The sequence below is a fragment of the Protopterus annectens genome, chromosome 5.part0 (genome assembly GCF_019279795.1).
Source record: "Protopterus annectens isolate FY-2018-M chromosome 5.part0, PAN1.0, whole genome shotgun sequence".
Classification (NCBI taxonomy): domain Eukaryota; kingdom Metazoa; phylum Chordata; order Ceratodontiformes; family Protopteridae; genus Protopterus; species Protopterus annectens.
The window spans coordinates 454,883,169-454,905,574 of record NC_056735.1 but is presented as its reverse complement, the minus strand read 5'-3'; the positions used below and the strand labels follow the sequence as shown (position 1 = coordinate 454,905,574).

Here is a 22,406-nt window from a genome sequence, read left to right as displayed (position 1 = left end):
TCTTAACACTTGATCCCTCATGTCTGTGATTAGTCACAACTAAACTGCAAAACCAAAAATAAATACATTATAGGGTTTTGAAGGATTTCCAGATTACTCGCATCCAAAGTCATAGCTTCAGTGCAATGGTATACTACAACCCTTACTGAAAGCTGGTCTTGTGCTTCTAGCTTGATCTTCTAAGAAAGATCTCTCAGACTTTCAAAATTTATTGATCCATATCTGCAGAGTCATCCTCCTATCCCAAACAAGCAAGCTTCACTGCATTTCCCTTTTCTATAATAACTGTCTCCCAATTTATGAAACAGACAGCTTTATTTTTCTCAACATCATACAAAAATATGCAAGTAATCTAATCATAATACAACTGTCTTGCAGACTTGCTCATGCCTCTCAAGTTCAGATCCCACAGTTATAATGCCACAACCCTATACAGAACTCTAAATACTCTCAGAAAATATGAAAATACTTTTCAGCCCTTGGCCCTGGATCTTTGGGCACCATCTCTGCAAATAAACAAGTATTACCACTATCCAAGAAGTGAGAAATAAACTTGAGTCCCACCTTGCTTGAAAATCACACAGTAAATAGTAACGTAGCTAATGTCAGCTCCCATCACTACCCTAGTAACCTAGTTAGCTGTCAGCTCCCATTCTTACCCTAGTAACCTAGATAATGTGAGCCCCCATTCCTACTATAGTAACCTAGGTAATGTCAGCCCCCATCCCTACCCACTCTGCACTAGTTTAGTGGTATAATGTTAGCTCATAATGCTGAATCACAGAGAATGAAATAGTCAGACAAGAATGCTCCATTGTAAGTTTACAATTAATCACAATATAACATTTTCAGTAGCACACAGTCTATTGCGATACATACAGTTAAGTCTAAATATTTTTGTTATGTTTTATTCTATGCTAAACAATAAATGTTAAACACATGTGAACCTGCACATTATACTGATGTGTCAATCTAAATTTATGCATGCTTGCATGAACTTCAGCACATCTGTAAGCTGTGGAGCCCAGTACTTCTGGAACCACAGGCAGTGGTGGTAGACCAACATCAATCCACCACACTGGTTACCAAACATACAATAACTAAATTAACAAAAGGTGATCTGTATGCTTTTTTTCCCCGTATTTTGTTATTTAGAAATTAAATTGTGCTCTAAAACTGGGAAAAAGACAGGCATATTTCATACTTTTTGACTTCATAAAGTTGCTTAATAAGCTTTTGTTAAGCACATCTAAATACTGCTACACTCTAGCCTCAACCACCACTGAGCAGTGGCAGAGTGTGTAACAGCTTTTAAAGTCATTACTTCCACAGAGAGACACGTGTTTCTGCCTTCTGTCCATGTAGCAGTACTAAGCACTTTATGACTTTCAAAATATTTTGAACCCGTATGTTTTGTTTTTGTCTATAACTGGTAGCACATAGAATAGAGAAAGCCCCTTGTACTACAAAGAACTGTGATAATCTCTTTCCTTTTGGTTTCACTTGTTGAAACCACTTTGGTCCACATTAGAGGTACATTTCATGAATTTGGTACCCTGAACACATACTAAATTAATTATGATCAGAGATCCAGTCATAATCCTCTCTGTTATATGCTGTAAAGCAGAGAAACAAAGTGATGAAGCTACATTTACGCAATAAAAGTCCACCCCAACATGCATACCAATATCCAAAACCAAAGTAATATTTAAACAAAATATTAAATGTCCCCAAAAAAATTGCTAATGATACTTTAACATGCACAAGCATGTGAATGTAAACAGCTAAACATATGTAAATGCATGGCATCTCAGTTTAAAAAAATGTAACAAACTGCAGTAAAATGCACATATCATGAAAGGTTTGTCACATACACATGCAGTTATGAACAGCAGCAGTTGCAATTTCCACCTCAGGCCCTTAGAAGAAATCTAATTATACAAGTCATTGTACATCACAAACTTTCTATGCTATTTTGGAGCCCTAGAAGAGGCTGAACAAAAATAGTAAACCACCAAGTGCTGGTGAGGAAGCCAAATAAACCTAACGTATGAATAATAGTAGAGAACCAATCACAGGAACCATAAAAGGCCTAGCTGTATATTTCTTTAAGTGGGCACCCTTTATGAATGCATAATAGTGCCCACTTCCCAAATCAGGCATGGCCATACATGAAATCCCTAGTGTAAATGTATATGTACCCATTCAATCATCAAGACTAGTGTTAAAGGGGAACAAGTCAGTTATTTGCTTGACCTATGGTGGTGACTTCTTTTATAGGCTAGGAATACACTGAGATAGGAACCTGTTCCTCCAGTAATTGTTGGTTATTTGTTGGTGCAAGTTTAGGTCTCTATTATGTGTTTGTAAAACTACTGGTTTTGCAAAATAACAGGAAGTCATATAGAACTGGGTCTTTTATGACTCATAAAGCAAGATACAGATCACCTTGGAGCAGCTGTCAAGCTACTAAATATAAGGAAAACACAAATTTATCAGGATAGTTGAAGGATTTAACATTTCAAATTTTGGGGATAAAAATCGCTGGGGTCTTTCCAGCTGAGTAATACGTTTGATGTGTACATACCAAAATAGGCACTGTATTAGATGATGGGTCAGATAAGGGGAAGTACAATAGTAAGATAAATTCTTTGAATCTTGAAGATTTTCCCCTTGAAAATGAAATGGGCCATATAGAAGGATTGCCTGATGATAACCAAATGAGACAGAGAGAGGTAGAGAGACAGAGTTGTCCACTTACGTACCCAGGTCTTTCTGAACAGAAGGAAATACAAGTAAGTACAAAAACAGTATGAAAACCAAACATTCATCTTCAACAAAGGTGTAAGAGTGAACACAGACTGTAAAATGTCAAACAAAAACAACACGTTACAAAACAATGAACACATCCATTCATGAGGTCTAAAGAATGAAACAAATACAAAGATCCTCCAAACTCAAAAAGCACTAATCATCACTGCCCTACACTGATGATATTGTACTCAAACATTCACTGTAATAGTGCATGCACACACAGCTACAGTATGTTCATCACATAAATCACTGCTGGAGACACTGCAGCCCTCATGGAGCAGTACCAAGTGGTGTACCCCTAACTCCCATAAATGTGTGGCTCATGAAAAACACACCTTAAAGGGCAGCCAAAGTAAATCCTATTATACAAGCAAATGAAATATCCAATCTACATTCTTGGGAATTTGCAGATGAATACATAGTAGCAGCTTCATATGTACTTTGCTTTAGTCAATACAGATAATGCCATTCAAAGATCCACATTTTGATGCAACAAAGGATAATAGAGTTAGCTTATCACCTGATAAAAAGATCTTAGCAAACAGATGCCTCTTTGTGCTTCTCAAGTGCCTCAGAAACATTGTCATTTTCCTGCAGTATCTAGGTTGTCTGTGGACATGGGCAGTAATTAGGATTATTTCTCCCTTTACTTCTTCTTTAGAAAGAAAAAAAAAGTAGATGCTGAGTGGATTACTTTAAGGTGACCTCAGATACCATATTTAGACCATTGCTGACTGAAACCCAGTCTCGGTCAGAACTGTGCGTGGCTCTTTATGCAACAAAGCGTGCAGTTTAGAAACCCTTCTGTTACAGGTTACTGAAAAATACAGTTGTCTAGTACAGAATCCACCAAAGTTAATCTTGGGTAAAATAACTATGTGGTCTTATGTATCTTAAATAGAGTATTACCTTCATAAGCTGTAATACTGACATAGTTAGTTGAAAGAAAACAATAGAAATGGTACACAAGTTCATTTTCAGTGAAGATTAAGGCCAGAATTGAAAAAAGTAAAGTATTCCAGAATACGTGGCACAGAGTTGGAAATTGGATCAAACTTGGGCCAAGAAGCAGAAAATGCTTTTTATCTGGATGAATAAAACTTTCCAGTTGTAGGTTCATTGGCTTCTATGGCCAAAACTACCTGAGAATAAAACAAGAACATTAAATCCTTCTACACTGCTGAATTTAGGCACTTGAGAATGAAATATCCCATTCACTTTCTTGCTCATTTAAAGGGTTAAGTGGAGGAGAAGACTTAGTGAGATGCTTTTCAAAAGAACAAACCAATATTGTCATGTCTACTGAGAATAATCTTTACTTTTTACTTAATTTATTTACTTACTTTAAGCAAAAGTCAGGGGAGTAGAGGAACTGGAAAAGCACAGAATAGTACTTTACTATAACTTACTAAACTGGTTTATTAGTCACACCTGCTCTGCTGTGGGGAAGTCAGGGGCTGAAACAAGGCAGGTGATTGTTAGATGGGATTTCGAGTTTCTGGTGATCATTAGTTACACCTGCCTGCATAGTTACAGAAATATGTTCCAAGTGATTACAAATAATAAGTCCAAAAATATTTTATTTCTCTCTAGCACCTCAGCTAAATTGCCTTCACTGGAGTACAAAAAATCCTTTCAAACAAACACATTAAATAACCATGGCAATAAAACAATCAACCTTAACTAATTAATTACATAATCCAAAAGATTCCCTACATATGGAACAGGCCACCACTCTGTGTTACGTCCAACATCTTCCTAACTCTCTTCAAAATAAATGTTGATGAGTTGATGGGTAGCCATAAATTTACTCCACAGCTTTACTAGCTGGCCCTTATCAAAACAGGGAAAATAAAGGGAATTATGTGTCTGGACACACAATGATCTATGACTGATTATGTAATTATAATACTACTACTGTGTAGACAAAGAATTAAATGGCCAGAAGTTGTATATATGAAATCATCAGCAAATAATCTGAGAGAGTCTTGGATACTGACATCATATGGAATTGCAACATTACAATCTTCTACCAAGAAACTAAGAAGTTATAAAGCAGCAGTGAAAAAGCTTCTGCTTACCATTTACAATCATTTTCAGACATGTTGCACATGGCTTTCTTGAGAAATACAGGTCACAGCCTCGAAGATTTGATGCATGCTTGACAATTGCTATTTGACCTGCATGTAAGTCTTTGCTGGAACAGTGCAAGCCAATTATTTTCATATTCTGTACTACCACAAGACCAGTTATTTTAACCTAAACAGGAAAAAACAAACCTTTTAAGTCTGACTTTAAAATATTTACTTGAAAACTAAGTCAAATATTCATATACAGCCACTATATTATTTTATTAACTTTATAACTGGTATTTTTTTCAAAGAAAAAAAAAAAACAAAACATAATACATACCCATGCATTCCCAGATGGATGCATCAATTAACCTTAACTATAAATACTCTAATTGTGCACAATATAAATAATATAATTAGTAAATCCAAAATCCTTCGGATTGCAGGTACCAATAAAGGTTGTCCCTTCACAATAAACGAAAAACTAAGGAATAGTTCCACTCTTTATTCCAAAAGACAGTAAGATTTAGCACTTTCGTCTCCAAAACAGGAAACTTCATCAGAATCAAAAAAATCTGTTTCCTTTACTTTTAAATAGCCAACCAAACACATTCATTGATTCAAATTCTTATTAATCAGTTACACAATTAAAATAATAAGTTAAAATCTTGTGCAAAAAAAAATTAAAAATATATGCATAATGAAACAACTTAATTATAATAATACTAATATAAAAATATATATGTAATTAAATGTGTATATATGTCACTTCAGTTTGACTGCTCTCAGTTTAAGGGCTGGTTCAATAGAAATGTGGTCATTAAGTCTTGGGAAGACACAGGCATCCAGGCATAATTGCCACATCAGTTCCCGTAAATTCAAGCCTGGCTTCCCAGTCACCTCCCCTATCATCGTATCTAACACACCCAAGAACACAAAATTTGAAATCAGCTCCACTACATTGGAGAACATGCCTAAACAAGGCATTCGTATCTTTTCTACGACTAATGTCGTACATGTGTTCATATATCCTGGACCTCAAGATTCCTCTCCGTTTTACCCACATAAAAGGCCCAGCAGGTGCTGCAATAAGCAAGATAAACCACTCATTTTGTAAAGCAAGTATAGTAGCCCGAGGCCATTAATTTCAGAGCCGGGCTAGGCAGGTATAACATATCCACACATTGGCTAAAAAGGTACATTGGGAACATCTTCCACATCTGTGGTTTCCTCTTTTCCCCACCATAGTACCATCCCCATTGGGTTTTCTCTTTTCCAAAATGTCTTTGAGGTTGTAGTCTCTCCTGTAACTATACTGCTAATGCTTATTAAATACCTCAAGCCTGTTGGGCATTCTTTTGAACATCTCCCAAATGCTATTAATAGCCTTCTTTACCCATCCTGTGTCCCGACTGAAAGTTACTAAATGTGGTGTACAGGAATCAGATGGCAAAAGGGTTCCTAAATTTGAGTTTTCTTCCCCTGATGTATTCGGGCCACTAGCAAGTCCATGTCTAAGGAGTGACAAGCAGATGGTCCCCCACCCACTGAGGATTTCTTCTTTTATTGATGTAATGAGATCCTCTGGGTAACCTCTTTTGCAAAAACAGTGATTGAACATAGTCCAGTTCCTTGAAAAGTTCTTCTTTTTCTGATGTCATATGTGCCACCCTGACCATCTGGCCCTTCACAATGTTTCTTTTTTGAAAAAAAGGATGGCTATTATCATAGCGTAGATAGGAGTTGGAGAATCATTTTTTCCGGCATGTTTCAGCATGCAAATATTTTCTGAATAGCATGAGTAAGTTTTTACATAATTTCTTGTTGCCATATGTTACTAAACAGTTTTCATTTATTAAAGATAGTTATGATTTTCTAGAAAAGATAAAATTTGTATCATGGTCAGAAGAAATGTATTGGTTAACTATAGACATTAAAAGTTCGTACACCAGTATTGAACATAAATATGGACTTGAAGCATTAAGAAAAGTATTAGGAGATAGCCCTTTAACATATTATATTATTGAATTGTTTGATGACAATATATTCCATCAATTACAAGGCAGACAGCTTTTGCCCCCATGTATGCCAATGTTATAATGGGACAGTTTGAGATGGATTATTTGTATAGTTTAAGCATTTTTCAGGAACATGTAACACAATATTATAGGTATGTAGATGATTTAATTTTTATTTGTAAAGGGGCCATGAAAATGTTACTAACTTCATTGATGAACTTCAGAAAAATCCATTTGCCTTAAAGTTTGATGGTGTACAAACGGGCAAATCAGTAATATTTTTAGATATTGGTTTAACTGGGGAAAGTAATGAAAAAATCATAAGTAAAATACATCGCAGATTTGAGGAGGGTATGCATTTTCTTGGAGCAGACAGTTGCCATCCACCCCACCTAATAAATTCTTTATCCTATGGGGAATTCCTTTGGGTTCAATGGCTTTGTAACAATAACTCTGATCTAATACATGAGCTTAATATAACAGCTAAATTATTTATTAAAAGGGGCTACTGTTAACAAAATGTATGTGCCCTGCTGAATAAAGCTGAAAGAAATTTGCATAGACAGACAAATAGATTACAAACATAGCAACCTACCAATATAAAAAAATAATGAAGTATCTAATTTAAGAAAAATCTATGTGGTTACTACTTATGACATCGTATCCAGTGAAGTAAAAGGTGTGATTAAACATTATTGGAATTTCCTTTTAAAATGTAAGGAACTTTCTGAGAAAATATGCAAGGTACCTATGTTTTCATACTGTAAGGGTAAAAGTATCAGAGATATATTAGTACATGCTGATTTTTCTACCCCTAGCTGTAGTATTGACCCTATGATAAGTGTAGTAGGCACATTTCCATGTGGAAGATGCATTATATGTAAATATGTATGTAATACATTTAAGTATAATAATGGAATCTCTTAAAGCACTGCAGTGTTGGTGCTGCGGTAGCGTTGTCGCCTCACAGTATGACGTTGTCCTGTTCGAATCTCAGCTAGAGTGTCTTCTAGTGGAGACATGCGTGAATGGGCATACCTTCATTGAAGGTTGTGCATCAGAGTTGGCAACTCGCCACATAAAAATCTACTGCCAATCATTAGCAGACCGGAGTTCCACTGTGGCGATCCCTAACCGGGAAAAGCCGAATGACTCAATCAATGGAATCTCTTAAAGCAAACCATAGGTTTTCATGCAACACAGAAGGGATAATTTACGCTATAAAATTTTCTTGCAACATGTTCTATGTGGGTGAAAGCAAGATGGCTTTTAAACCTAGAATTCAAGAACATGTTAGGGATATTAAAAATACTAAACCTGAAAGCCCTCTTACAGTACATTTTGAAAAATAGCATAATAAAAGTCCAGATTGTTTACAGTGTACTATATTAGAACATATTTGTGAAAAAGGATGCAATTTGGATGTAAATAAAAGGCTTTTGTACAAAGAGACTGTTTTTATTTTAAAATATGGAGTTTAAGCCCAATAGGTATTAATGTGGAATGTAATTGGAAAGTCTTTTTAGCTTAATTGAGAGTAATTAATGTAAATTGATTGTTTTATAAATGCTTGGGTGTTTTTTGCGCTTTTTATTCTCCTTTGAAGGCTTCAAGCCGAGGCGCTAGGGATTTTATAAAATTTTCTACATTGGATCCTGGTTGTGTCATTTTTCTTGCCTGGCCAGAAGTGGTGCATGTGTTCTTCGTTGTTGCTGTAGACTAATAGGTTTGTAGCTTCTGGGGATGCAGTTGAAGGTCCAACCTTGCAAAGTGGGATAACTGCTGCAGTCCTCCATTCTCATGGTAAAAACAATGTTCTGAGGCTATTGTTGAAAAGTGACACAACTGGTCCTGACAGGTCATGTTTCAAGATGTTTAGGAGGCATGCCAGAATTTTGTAGGGGTCCACTGAGGCTTTGCTTTTGGCCATAGTGAGCACCTCCAGGACCGGCTCCCTGTTAGTAGTTGAGGGATTATGCTAGTAGGTATTTCATGGGGGGAGAAAGCATGGGACTGGGGAGGGTGAAATCTGAGCTGATTTTGTAAGCCACAAAATTTGCTATGACTCTGATCAGTGAAGGTGACACTACTGACCAACAGTTTAGCACACTGTGTGCTGCCTCTGAGGTTTCAGACAGAATTGTAGAAGGTTGTGTGGTTGTCTTTAGCCTATGACTTTGTAGTTGGCCTTGGCGGACTTAATTATTCTTTGAAGTTTCCTGTTTAGTTTAATTAGAGAGCTCCTATCATTATGGGAGTTGGTCTTCCTGATTTTAGCTATGACTTTTTTCCTTTTGTTATATACCCTATTATGGATAGGATTCCACCAGTGTGCTTTATTTTTAAAGTTTGATTGGGCTTACTACTACAGGGCACGGCAACCTCTATACAGCCACTTACATTTTTCTACAGGGTCTCTGTGAATAATTCTGCATATGTTGCTCTGTACTCGGGGTTGGAAGGAGCACTGAATTTTAACAAGTTATTGCTTAATAGGATGTAGTTTGCTTTGGAATAGTTCTCAACTGTTACAGGGTTTGGTGGGGTTACCAAGTTGATTTTTATTTTGAAGGAAATAGCTTTATGGTCCAATCTCAGCTCTCTCCCATACTGGTAAGTACTAAGACCAATATGTTTGAACCTCTGGTGGATGTGCACACTATCTGTTCAAGGCAACTTGTGTTAATAAAGTCCAGGAATTGTTGTGCCTGCAAGTATGAGGCAGTGTATGTTTCACAGTCTACACAGGAGTAGTTAAAGTCTCTCATGAATAGGGTATTTGGTTTAATGGTGAGTGTCTCCAGCAAGTTCAGGGATGAGCCACAGGATTCCAGGGGCATACAGTGTAATCTGCAGCTTGTTAGGATATGGTATGGGATTTTGTATATGGTGATTTATATGTGGATACATTTCTGGGTATTGTCCTGTTTAACCAATGTATAGTATGCTTGTTGCTAATACAGACTGACACTCATCCACCGTTTGTCCCTGTCTGTGCAGCTGATGGTCTAAATGTGTGGAAGGCACTGAAGCCCTGCACTGCCAGAGCACTTTCTGTGGATTTAAAGTATATCCTGTTAATATCACAGATGTCTACATTCTTCAGAGGGAAGAGAGCTTGTAGGGTGGGGTGTTTCTTGAGCAGTAACACCTTTAGGTTTCTTTGGGTTTTATTTGCTATGTCAGTAGGTCTGTCAATTTGGCATTGTCTAAAAAAAGGTGCTGGGGGGGTGGATTAAGTATTTGCCAATATTCGGAAGCATAGGGGAGACTGTTGCAGACCATCCTTTGCAAAGCAATATAGTTTGTTCTCCCATGCTGACAAATATTGAATCCCCCAGGAAAGATGCCAGAAACTAAACCAATGATGCTTAATGCAAGGCACATACCTTTCTTAGAGACATATTCAAAGAGATCAATATATAGTCCAAGGAAGTATATCTCAATCATAACACTCACATTGACTATGACAGAATCATACTGGTACCTGTGGTGTAGTGACTTGAGTGTCAGATCCTGGCTCAAAATAAGCAACTAACCATCATCTTATCCTTGTTCAGTCTGGTGTGTGGTGCATCTGAGTGTTGCAAAATGGAGTCCTATATGACAAGAGTCCTGGGTAATGTGTTTGCTTACCTTATGGGCTTTGCTCTTGGGGCTCAACAGTAGGCATATGTGTGGTGTTTGGTTTTGGCATTGGCGAGTGCTTTAGAAATTGCTGAGGATAGGTGTTGCTGTTTATAAACTTATGAGGTTTTGGAGGTTTGGGAAGATTACTTTTTAGCACCTCAACATAAGTTGGTCAGTGCGGGTTGGTGTATGCAGCATATGTGTGTTCTTGACAACCTTGTTTGCATGCAAGATATTTGTACCCACTGAAACTGTCTATGTGCATCTCTCACATACTGTGTTTGTTTCTTTAAAGAGTAAATGGTTGTCTGTGAACATGAGTCAATTGCTTCTCTATCTCAGTATGGCCACATCTACGAAGCTTGTGGAAATTTCATATCCATGTTGTCCATACCTGTATTTGGGTCACAAAGAGGTCTTCTTGGGTGGTTTCTGGGGTATGGCACCAGACTTGTGGCACTAGACTAGGTTAGATTGTGCTAAGATTTGATAGTGGTGCTTAATGTGCATACTAGCTGCTCTAAGATTCTCTTCATGCAATGACTTTGTTTTAGCCACACTAAGTTAGAGGTTTCAGTTCTAAGGGAAGTTTTGTAGATAAAAATTACTTTCTAGCCATTTCTGTCCGTAGAGGCTCTGCTAACCTCTTGATGTAGCAGTACCAAGAAAGATTGCTTGCAAGTGTAATGCTACAACAAAACAACTTAAACCAACTATTGTGTCAATGTAATTTTAAGTATTAGGGACCTTATGATTTAAAGGCAAAATCAACAAATAAAGCAAATATAAACAGTAGAACACTAATTACTTAACCAAAGTGCAAAACAATAAAATAAATCTCATATCTGCCACAGACTTGCATTATTATTTCTGCCTCAGGGTTTCTCCTTGGTTACTTATCAAGTTGTCTCTTCTAACCTTAGCAGCCTCTAACTTTATTTATTTATTAAATAACTGTTTCTGGCTTCCCTACCAGTGGTGGAATGTTTAGTGGCCATGGTTAAAATTCATACAAGTGAACAAGTAGTAAACCTACAAATCCTGTCTCTCCTAGAAAATCATTACAGCACAGTCAGTGATTCAAGTTTGTTTTTGTTTTTTTTTTTTTTTTTTCTTTTTTACACGGCTTTGTGACCTTGCAGTCAGAATAAGCATGGGGTTGTAGGGGCAAAGCTTCCTCTAGGAGGGGTGCAGGAGAATTTGCCCACTGGAAAAAAAAATGGAATACTGCCTCACTTAAATTTCCTTCCAAATGAAGTTACACCCAGTTGTTTTTATCCAGATGTAATCTTATCCATAGTCGAACCAGTATATTTATGGCACTGTCTTTCACAGACATAATCTATATTACTACAGTAATTCATAGTTAGCAGACTGCCTTTTTTTCTAATTTCACAGTGTTGTAAAACTAGTTTCATATACTTTATTTGCTACTTTGTGTGTATTGTACACTTTCTGTTCCTTCAGATGTTTTATTTATCAACGTACATGCTGTAAAATGTTATCATCTCCTCACAGCTGTGACCGAAATGGGTCTATTATGATTACTTCACTACTCTGGGTACCCGATAAGTAAGCAAATGAAAAATAAAGCACATCACCTTTGTTTCCGCCCACCATTTTCATGAATATCATCTCCACCACGATTTGCCTGCCACCATGCGGCCACTATAGTCTTACTAACATACAGTCCAATATGTCATTCCTACTTTTTTCACATCCACTGCTGTACCCCATGCCACTAGTAGTGTGTCCAAGCTTACTGCTTACCTATGTTCATAATGAGAAGAGGTAAATTCCCACTCACTCCCTTCCCATTTATTAAACAGACCTGCCTTAACCATCCTATCTTCTCCCTCAGCTTCCTCTAGACATCTTGTGGAATTCTACTCCCCCAATTAACCCACCTACTTTTGACTCAGCATCACAATAAAAGCTCCACCCATTATGCCAGCTCCAGTTACATACAGAGGTAAAACCCCCGACTACAACATAGGCTAACCAGGTTCAATTAGTGTTTTGGGAGTCTAGTGTAGCTGGTGTGGAAAAGGTGGTTGTGCTAATTCTGGGCAGAGTGGGGGTCATGCAATGTCACAACTCTTTACATGAGATGCAGTAGCACAAGGGATGGCACTGGGCAGATAAGTGGTCACTAAGCCATATAATCTGCAGCTTTCACAGTGTTTATGTAAGCACAGAGAAAAGTACAAATGGCATCCTCCAGCGGTTACACAGGCTGCACATCCCCATCCAGGAGAGGTGTTAGGTCTGCCAGGCTATCAGTGAGGGTACAACCCACCAGAGATGCCTGAATGTTTGCCACACCCCACCCAGAGAGCTCTTGCCACAATGACAGGGACAACTAGTTCAGGGGAACGAAAGGACTCAAATTCAGTTGTGGGAGGTCTGGTAGTCAGTAAGCATGGAGGAAAAGCATACAGAAAAAATATCCACCCATGACAATCTTGTTACAAATCATTCTTACAGCGTTCAAGTCTTTAAAGAGACCTTTGATCATTCCCAGATTATATGTATTTCAGGGCCCAAAAGGCCATATGGCCATACTCATCTTCAGTCTTGCACCTTTCCTCCACCCACTTTACATACTCATCTTTCCTAACTAAAATCCCCCAAAATAATATCCTACAAATAAAAAGTACCATCTTCCTCTCCCTGTCCTCTTTTATGCAGTCATCACCCCAATCTCCTGTCATCTCTTCACCAAAGTACTTACCTCTCATTTTCTGTATTACAATTTAACTATCCCCTCTCCCTTTATCAAGATGCCTCTCCATATTCTATACCAATACTATACATACACCCCTTTCTTGCCTTCCATCCTGCCCCCAAGTCCCATGTTGGAATACTATTCTCCTTCCATTCTCTAATCAACAGCTTAGAGATCATAAGAGACCAATGACAAAGCAATCTAAAACATATTACCATAGACTAGACTTAGTGCCATGCTGTCATTACACAGGCACTGCACTTCAAAATGTTCATCTTCCCAGCTTTTCCAGTTTTTTATCCAAGCTCTTCTTAGCCTCCGATGGCCCTCCTTACTACAATCATCCCATCAAAAACTGCCTGCCCTGTGTGAGCCCAGTGTATTATTCTGAACTTCTGTTCCGTTCCATTCTGTCACCATCGTTTCCCCTGGGTTTGATACCAGACCGTGTCTGCTTAACAAAACCCACTTTTGTTCTTTAGGGAGAAAAAAGGGAAACAAATCATGCAAAAATCATAAAGGGTAATTCCCATAAAGATAAAAACTCTTTCATCAAAGTAAATAGGCAACCAAGAGAGCTAATTAAGTCAAGCAAAGCCAACTTTGAGGTTAAGATATCCCTACAGGTTAAAGATAATCATAAGGACTTCAACAGCTATTTCAGAAACCTCAAGGGCAGCACACAGCAATGTGCTGAACTGGTGGTTAATGGTGCCACATTCACTGAGCCTGGTGACACAGCAAACCTGTTAGAGGACAAATTCAGTTCTACTTTTCTTCCCTCTCACCCCAACCATCCCCCAATAAAACCCTTAAACATAATCCCTCCAGCTATAAGTAGGAAGCATGTAATGTCTGCACTTACTAAATTCAAGAACAAAGCCTCAGTAGGCCCCAATAACATCCCAGGATGCCTCCTAAATAGTCTAAAATATGACTTCTCAGGACCCCTGGAGTCATTATTTAACTATAATCTTAAAACAGGTTTTGTGCCATGTGAATAGAGTACTGTGACAATCATCCCCCTTCACAAGGGAGGACCTTCAACAGATCCTGGAAACTACAGACTCATTAGTCTGGTTATTCTTATTTGCAAAGCCACAACAAGAATTATCATGGAAATTACCAGTAAGGACATAGGAGAACTCCAAACACTGGATCCATCCCATTTTGGCTTTGTCAAAGGAAGGTCATGACTACTAAATCTGGTGGACTTCTTTGAAAAGGTCACTAATGCAATGGATGCAGGGAAAACCGTGCATATTTCCTACCTAGATCTTGCTAAGACATTTGATATAATACCTCACTTTGGCATTGTCAACAAACTTACAGAACTATGTAATAACCCCTTTATAACATGTTAGCTGGCTCACTAATAGGCCCCAGGATGGTAGAACTGGTGAGGCCACCTCCACAAAGAGGCTGGTTACCTATGGAGTCCCCCAGGGCTCTGTGCTAGACCCACTCCTTTTGGCATCTATTTCTCAGGTGTCAAAGCCAATGACAAAGGCCTCTGGCTAATCAAGTTGTATAATACAGACAAACGCTTGGTGCCAAAGCCATGGCTTAAAACTTAATTTCAATACATGCATTATAGTTTCTTTTGGGAAGTATGTAACCCCAGGTAACTATATCATCAAAAAACAACCTTTAGAATTGATTCACTAGTCAGGGATCTGGGAATTCCTATAAATAATAACCTAGCCTTTGATCAGTATGTGTCCACAGCAGTAAGAAAATCTTTCTGTGTTACTCAGCTTATAAGCAAGGGCATGGCATCTAGGTCCAGACAGGCACTCATATCACAGTTGGCCCTCATCAAGCCCATCATAGAGTATAATGCTCCCTTCAGTGTGTACCTGATCAGACCCATGCAGCAACTGGCACGTCCACAAAGCTTTGTTACAAAAATAATACAGGAAGTAAACACAATGCCCTATAGCTGATTGCCTCAAAGCCTCATCTCTTTACTTGGTATTTTGCAAACTTCTGAGAGGTGATCTTTGCCTAGCATACAAGGCATCCCTGGAAATCCTGTTTTGATTAATTTTTTGCACATCTGCAAAATAAACGGCATCAGAACTACTAGAGTATAAGGCTTAAATTTTACCTGTAACATAAATAGGACATGCTGGAGAGACAGATATGTTTCAAAGAGAATTCTCATGGTCATTAGCCTAGTATACACTTATGAACATATGAACCTATTTAGTTTTTCATACTCTAACCAGAGCCCCTTGGGATACCCTATCCCTTGGGATATTATGCTCTCTTGAAAGGGTGCCAAATATTTACAGCACATCCCTCATCTTCCTTCAGATTACTTGTGCCCACACTATCCCACTTTCCCTGGTTCTGCATTTAACCTTTCTCCCTATACCTCCTAATCTCCTACCCCTCAGTTCGGTTCTGTTCTGTGGCAACTATAACATTCCACAATCCCACACTTCAGCATTTCAGACCCCTACACTCGTCTCTTACTATCAGTACCCAACACACATGTCTAGGCTAAATCTTTGACCAGAACAGAAGCTCAGATCAACAAAATGTAAAGTCAACTTAAACTCTTACACAAGATATCTACTTGTTAAGGCTAGCTGAGCCACTGCAAGAGTACCTTCCCCCAGAATGGAATATTGCCTCACTTTAATTGCACTTCTCTTTGCACACAATACTGTGCTCATTCAATCAGCTGAGAATAAAACACAAGATCAATTTACATAGCTAAGAAGCACAAGCATCATGTACTACTCTCAATTCAAACAGCCGTCTCTGTTACAGCTAGAGCTACTTTACTGCTCGGTACACTTATCTATAAAACATTAAATGATGGCTACTGTCCACTACTTTTAAGGAGGCTGCAGTTTAGAAACCAATGACGGTATTCAGTTATACAGATCCCCAGCCACACTTAGTATGTGTGAAACAGATTTTTCCAAAATAACTCCAGTTTGAAATAATCTCAGTGAGAACATTAAGAATATAGATCAACAACTGGCTTTCAAGAAAACACGCGGAGACCATCTGTTCAAAATAAATGCAAGTATTGTAGACACACAGACCAACACAATGGCACTTTAGTTCTTAGGTTCCACTGTACTAGCAGTTCAGATCCAAAATATGCAGGTTTGTCTGTTTTATATTACCTTACATTAACAACAGTGATGCAAATATAATTAATCCCCACACTTTGGTGGGGGGGGGGGGTTGGTAAAGAACTTAAATGTGAATGGATAATAGCAGATGGAAAGCCACTTTCCTTAAATTGTACCAAGCTTGTTCAGTCCATCCACTGGCATAAAACAATTCAGGCAGTGAATCACACAGCCAAAATATTATGCTTCATAACAGCATACCCACACTGCTCAATAAAACCCATTACTCTGCATTCTGGTGGTGCAAAATGTGCCCTTTCCATCTCTACATGTAATCCATCATGTTCTATGTACTATACCACTGTGCAAAGGCATTAATTCATTTGACAATATCTGTGTTACCCTACTCATACTGAGGGGGAAGATAAAGTCAATCCACGCTAAAAAGCAATCAGAGTTTATTTGTTTCTGACATAAGATGGGGGTGGGGAGGATAAGGGGACTGTTTCATTCCATACACACTTTACACAACCTTCAAACACTGGACCCCACCCAGTTTGGGTTCGTGAAGGGCCGATTGGATGGGAGAAAGGAAATACACCCCAGGGATCACGTCAGTCACCCTGCTAGACAGGAGTCCAGGAAAGTAAATAGTGTGGGAAGAAATAGCCAGAGAATTGTTATGGCTAGGCTTGCATAGGCCCTAGGGCTGACAGCCTAGTACCAACCTATGAATCATCTGTCTGCTCATGATTGGCAGTGGAGTTTTACAGTGTCAAGTTGTCAGCCCGGCACCCAACCTTCCATAGAAGGCACACACATACGCACACACTCACACCTAGGGCCAATTTAGTGTCCAATCCATCTACTGCATGTCTTTGAGATGTGGGAGGAAACCGGAGCACCCGGAGGAAACCCATGAGACCACAGGGAGGATATGCAGACTCCACATAGAAGGCACCCCAGCTGAGAATCGAGCTGGAGAACCTGTTGCTGTGAGGCAGCAACACTAACCGCTGCACCACCGCGGCCGCCCTCCTATTCTCACTCCATGTAATTGGATTCATTTTCTGCTGACACTGTAATGCAGGATTGGGGGTTACTACTCTCTGAGTGTGCTGCTCTTTGAATGGGACATTAAACTGACATCCTATCTGCTTGACTTGGTTCAGGAAGATGTTAAAAATACCATAGCACTTATTGAAAAAAGGGTAGGGGAAGCTCCCCAGTGCCCTGGTCAAATTTTTCCTAGTAGTATAAATGCCACCTCAGGTCCCCCATGAAATGAGGCTACTAGCCTAGTTAGACTAACCCAGTCAACAACAAATAAATACAAAATAAACGTACAACAGTGTCTTACTTTCTCTTCCACATATTTAATTGCAATACAGTGTATACACTTTGAGCAAACCATCACTTTGGCAGTTTGTACTGCTACCTGTGATAGCTCTTTGTGCCTTTCAGCACAGGCCAGTCATCTTGTCTAAGGTGGATCAGGCATTGAATTTTAGAATGTAGTTCACACTATTCTGAATAATGACTAGTACATTTGGCCTTTAGCATTGCTTCTCTGCATCAAGGAACTCTGGGAAGCAATCACTAGTGACATCATTATTCATAATAGGTCTGTTTATGAATCAAGGAGAGATATGGTGTGGGGTCCTTCCATGCAGTTTTCCTACAGATTCCATACATGCCGGTGAATCTCACCCATAAAATTCCTCTTAAACATCAATAATAAGGCATGGAAAACTGTATCCTACTGATTATGCCAACTTTCAAACTCTAAAAAGGTCCACTTGAGTACAAAAGCTACAAAAACAACTATCTTAGACAAAAGCAAATAGTGCTACACCTAACCCAAAATTATACTGAAAATGATTAAACATGCTCTGTGTTACTAGTGTTGACACTACTGCATAATGTATACCATATAGCAAAAACTCTACAAGTACCAAGATTTTGTCTAAAGACTTCATAAAACTACCTCACCATTCCAGCTAAAACAGTAACACCCTACCAACAAACCTCCATTTCTACACTATCAAATCAATCACAAATATGCAGTCAGTTATCTGCTCCCCACAATTTCACTTCTAACAAATATCTAACTCTGTTTTAAATTAAAAAAAGCTTTGAGGGATCTCTCAACTTGCTAACAGTTTAGAGACAGAACTGTAGAACTGTATTATTTTCCTGAAAATGAGTGCTATTTGTAATCTAGTTATTAATCTTCCTGTATAATCTGTCAAAACTTATAAAAAATACATATAACCAAATATTTTACTTGACATTCCTTTTCCCAAGTATAAATATGACTATAGAACCACTACACAGCTTCTGTCTTTAGACAAAATCATGGAAATTCTTAACTATATACACAAATTTGGTGAAAAATACCAAATTCAATTAATTCATATTACAGTTAAAAATGCTTTAATACTTGCACCCTAATCAACAACAGAAACCAAAACTTAGTAAAAAAAATTACTTTCTCAAGAAAAGCATAGCTCCCGAGACAAGTCAACAGGTCACACTTTTAACAATATGCTCATTCGTTCAATACAAATTAATATGAACTTCATCAATCTCTTCCCACAGCAACACCCTTTACATTTTCAAATCTAGGTGCTTAGGATTTCCCTCTCTCTTCCCCCCTTGGCTGATCTGGTGCGACTCAGTTTGAACTTCACATTTACTACACTGACAAACTGCAGCTCCTGAATAACGGTGTCTACAGGATTGCAGCTGGAAACCACAACAAAAATTGTTTCTCCCAGCAATTAATCAGAGTAGGTTACACACAGAAAAAGCATTTGTTAAGCATTCTGTTACAGTGCTGTGTAATTAAGCAAGTCACCATTTTGGTCAGCTATAGGGCTCTTTTCTACTTGAGTGTCTGCCTCCTTCCATTGTAACTAAAGTACACCGACTCTTACATTTGTCTCTCTGACCCTAATTTTTATGGGTATAATTTATACCTTTCTGGCTTTCTAATACTCAAGACATAGATTCCTGTTGAAAGTTTTACTTACTTGTCTGATATTTGAACAAGTAACCCTTGTAATAATCACAACTGTATACTGTTGGTCTGTCTTTCCTGCTAAACATAAGTAAAATTAAAGTGCTGAGTGCAAGTAACTTACCTCTGGTGTGGTGTCAGTCAATCAAGGTATTCCTCTAACCACTCCTACTGCCTTCTCCCCCCCTTTTCCTCATACAGATTAAACTGCTACAACTTAGTACAGGCATTGGTTCATCCCTGACTCACTTTGCTCAGGCTTGCCTCGCACCTCTCACTGCCCCCAAATTCCTCCCACCCCTGGTGCTGCTACGTTTATTGGTACTAGACCACACCCCACTTTTTTAAACCAATCAGTAACAACTTGTCACTCAGCAGCACCACCCTCAATCTGATACCATCAGTCCTCCAACTCTTCTATTCCTTTTGCCCAAGTTTCAAGTCTCATTCAGTAGGTATGCTATCACCTAAATAGTCTTATTAACTCTGCTTCTACCCCCATTAAGGATCACCCAGGTTTCCACTACCCTAAATTCCAAACATCCATCCCATCTACAACAGATAATAATGCACCCTTACTCACTCCCCTCATGCTTACCTCCTTAACCCCTAGACTACCATCTTACTAGACCTAGTTACATTAGTCCTAAAACTAGACACTATTACAAAACTTTATTCAAAATCTTAAAACTCATACTCAGGATACACTACAACCCCACAAAGGATGGCGACATCCACCCAAACCCTGGTCCATCCCCACGTGTTGGCCCTAATCCCCCTACTATATCCCCTACCACCATAACTCCAACAAACAGACCTCCTAACTCACTGCTGGCCTGCCATCTAAACATTAGGAGCATAAATAACAAAACTCAGCACCTGCATGCCCTCTTAGCTGTTCATTCCCAAGATATATTATGTCTAACAGAAACGTGGCTGAAGCCTGCCACCAAGGACCATGATATTCTGCCACCAGGGTATAGCATGTTTCAACTAGACCGTACCACCTGAAAGGGTGGTGTTGTAGCCATACTTTACAAGTCTACCCTATCTGTCAGCATAGACACCAAACAACCACCCCAGTTCAATAATGCTGAAATTCTTATCTCAAAACTACAAATTAACAAAAACTAAAATGTAAATGTTGTCTGTGTCTACATTCCCCCAGGGAGGAACACAGAAACCTTAGAAGACTTCTTATATTGGTTATCTAATAACCACCTCCAAAATACAATTGTTCATGGGGATTTCAACATTGACTTGAACACTTGCTCTTGTGAACCCCCCACAACCCACATAAACCTCTATGGATTTACTCAAATCATAACCTCCCCCACCAGGACAGTACCCTAGACTGGATACTTGTCAATACCCATCTTCAATCCTATAAATCAGGCACTTTGCCTGATGACCTAAGTGACCACTGTCTCACCTATGTAATCAAGCTCAAAGTAGACTGCTCCTACCAACCCTCCTATAGAACATTAAGAAACAACAAGAATTTTATTCTCACAAAGTTTCAAAATGAAGTTAAGGCATGCAACTGGTCAGTACTAAAAAGTCTCCCACTAGATGAAGCAGTAGCATACTTTAATACCACAGTCCTTGCTATTCTTAAATCCCATGCTCCCAGCCGCTCTATTTAATATTGCACCATGGCTTTCTAAAGATACCAAAACCAAAATTTAATTCAGAAACAAAGCATGGGCCACCTACCAAAAAACAAAAGCCCCACTTGATCAACTAAGATTCAGACAGCTAAGGAAGGACACCAAAAATTCCATAACCTTAGACAAAAAGAACCACTACTGCCATCTACTGCAAAAACACCAAAACAAACCTCAAAAGTTCTGGTCAGGAATAAACAAACTACTCCACCCAGGCCAAACTGCCACTCCACCCTCCACCCAGGCCAAACCGCCACTCCACCTCCCCTCAGCTTCCCAACAAAAATCCCCCATAGACGTTGCTAATAACTTCAACAGCTTCTTAACAGAGACTATCCAGTCTCTAGCCAGTCAACTCTCTCCCAATGGCTCGAATGCTAATGTAGCCACACCCAGTACCCAAACATACTTTACCTTCCAACCTGTTCCTACTCAACTTATTCATGCCCTACTTAAGAAACTAAGACCACCACCCTGGCTGCCGACCCCCTCCCAGCAGACTATCTGCAAAAGGCTGCTGACACCATAGCCTACCCCATCTCTATGTTGATCAACACAGCTATATCTGAAGCTACTGTACCCACTATATGGAAAATTTCCCATGTCATACCTCTCCATAAAGGAGGTAGTTCCACTGAACTGTCAAACTTTAGACCCATAGCTATTCTGTCACCTCTAGCTAAAATTATGGAAAAGTGTGTACACATACAGCTCATGCACTACCTCATACACAACAAGCTGTTGTCCAGCTTTCAGCATGGCTTTAAGCCACACCACTGTACTACTTCTACCCTCCTCTCTTTCTCTAACGTCATTAACCACAACCGCAATAATAACAAACTATCCTCAGCACTCTAAATCTATCCAAGGCTTTCAACATGGTTGACCACAAAATGCTTATAAATACCTTGAAGGTCTTCTCCTTAAACAACCATGCACTCCAATGGTTTCAATCTTACCTGCAGGGCAGGCATCAGGCAGTCCTATGGCAGGACAAGCTATCATCTCACCTACCCATCACATTAGGAGTCCCCCAGGGCTCGATACTAGGACCCCTTCTTTTCTCCATCTTTATCAATGACCTTCATTCAGTCATCCCAGATGCTACCTGCATTCAATGTGCAGATGACTCCATCTTGATTTGTTCTGACACCTCACCAACTACTTTATTCACATGAACCCAAATTACCTTCAATACAGTGGAAAAATGGCTTTCCAATCAACATCTAATCCTAAACCCCAACAAAACTAAGTTGCTCTTCTTCTCCCCCACATGCAGGACCCCCCTGCCAGCCTTCAACATAACTGCTAACAATGGAACTATCATCTCCCCAGAAGCCTAAACTAAACTATTGCCTGT

The 22,406-nt window shown here is 38.9% G+C and overlaps 2 protein-coding genes across 3 annotated transcripts in view; both read right to left on the bottom strand.

The window, feature by feature from the left end:
* LOC122802675 (cytidine and dCMP deaminase domain-containing protein 1-like) overlaps positions 1–22,406 on the bottom strand; it is a 1,973,793-nt gene that overhangs the window by 846,751 nt on the left and 1,104,636 nt on the right. The gene's annotated exons all lie outside the window — the stretch shown is intronic.
* The window catches only part of CDADC1 (cytidine and dCMP deaminase domain containing 1), a 371,753-nt gene that overhangs the window by 326,595 nt on the left and 22,752 nt on the right, over positions 1–22,406 (bottom strand). For both annotated transcript variants that reach the window (XM_044072391.1, XM_044072392.1), the window contains exon 2: positions 4,896–5,073. In XM_044072391.1, coding sequence (XP_043928326.1) covers positions 4,896–5,073 — 178 coding nt within the window. The remainder of the gene's footprint in view (positions 1–4,895; positions 5,074–22,406) is intronic.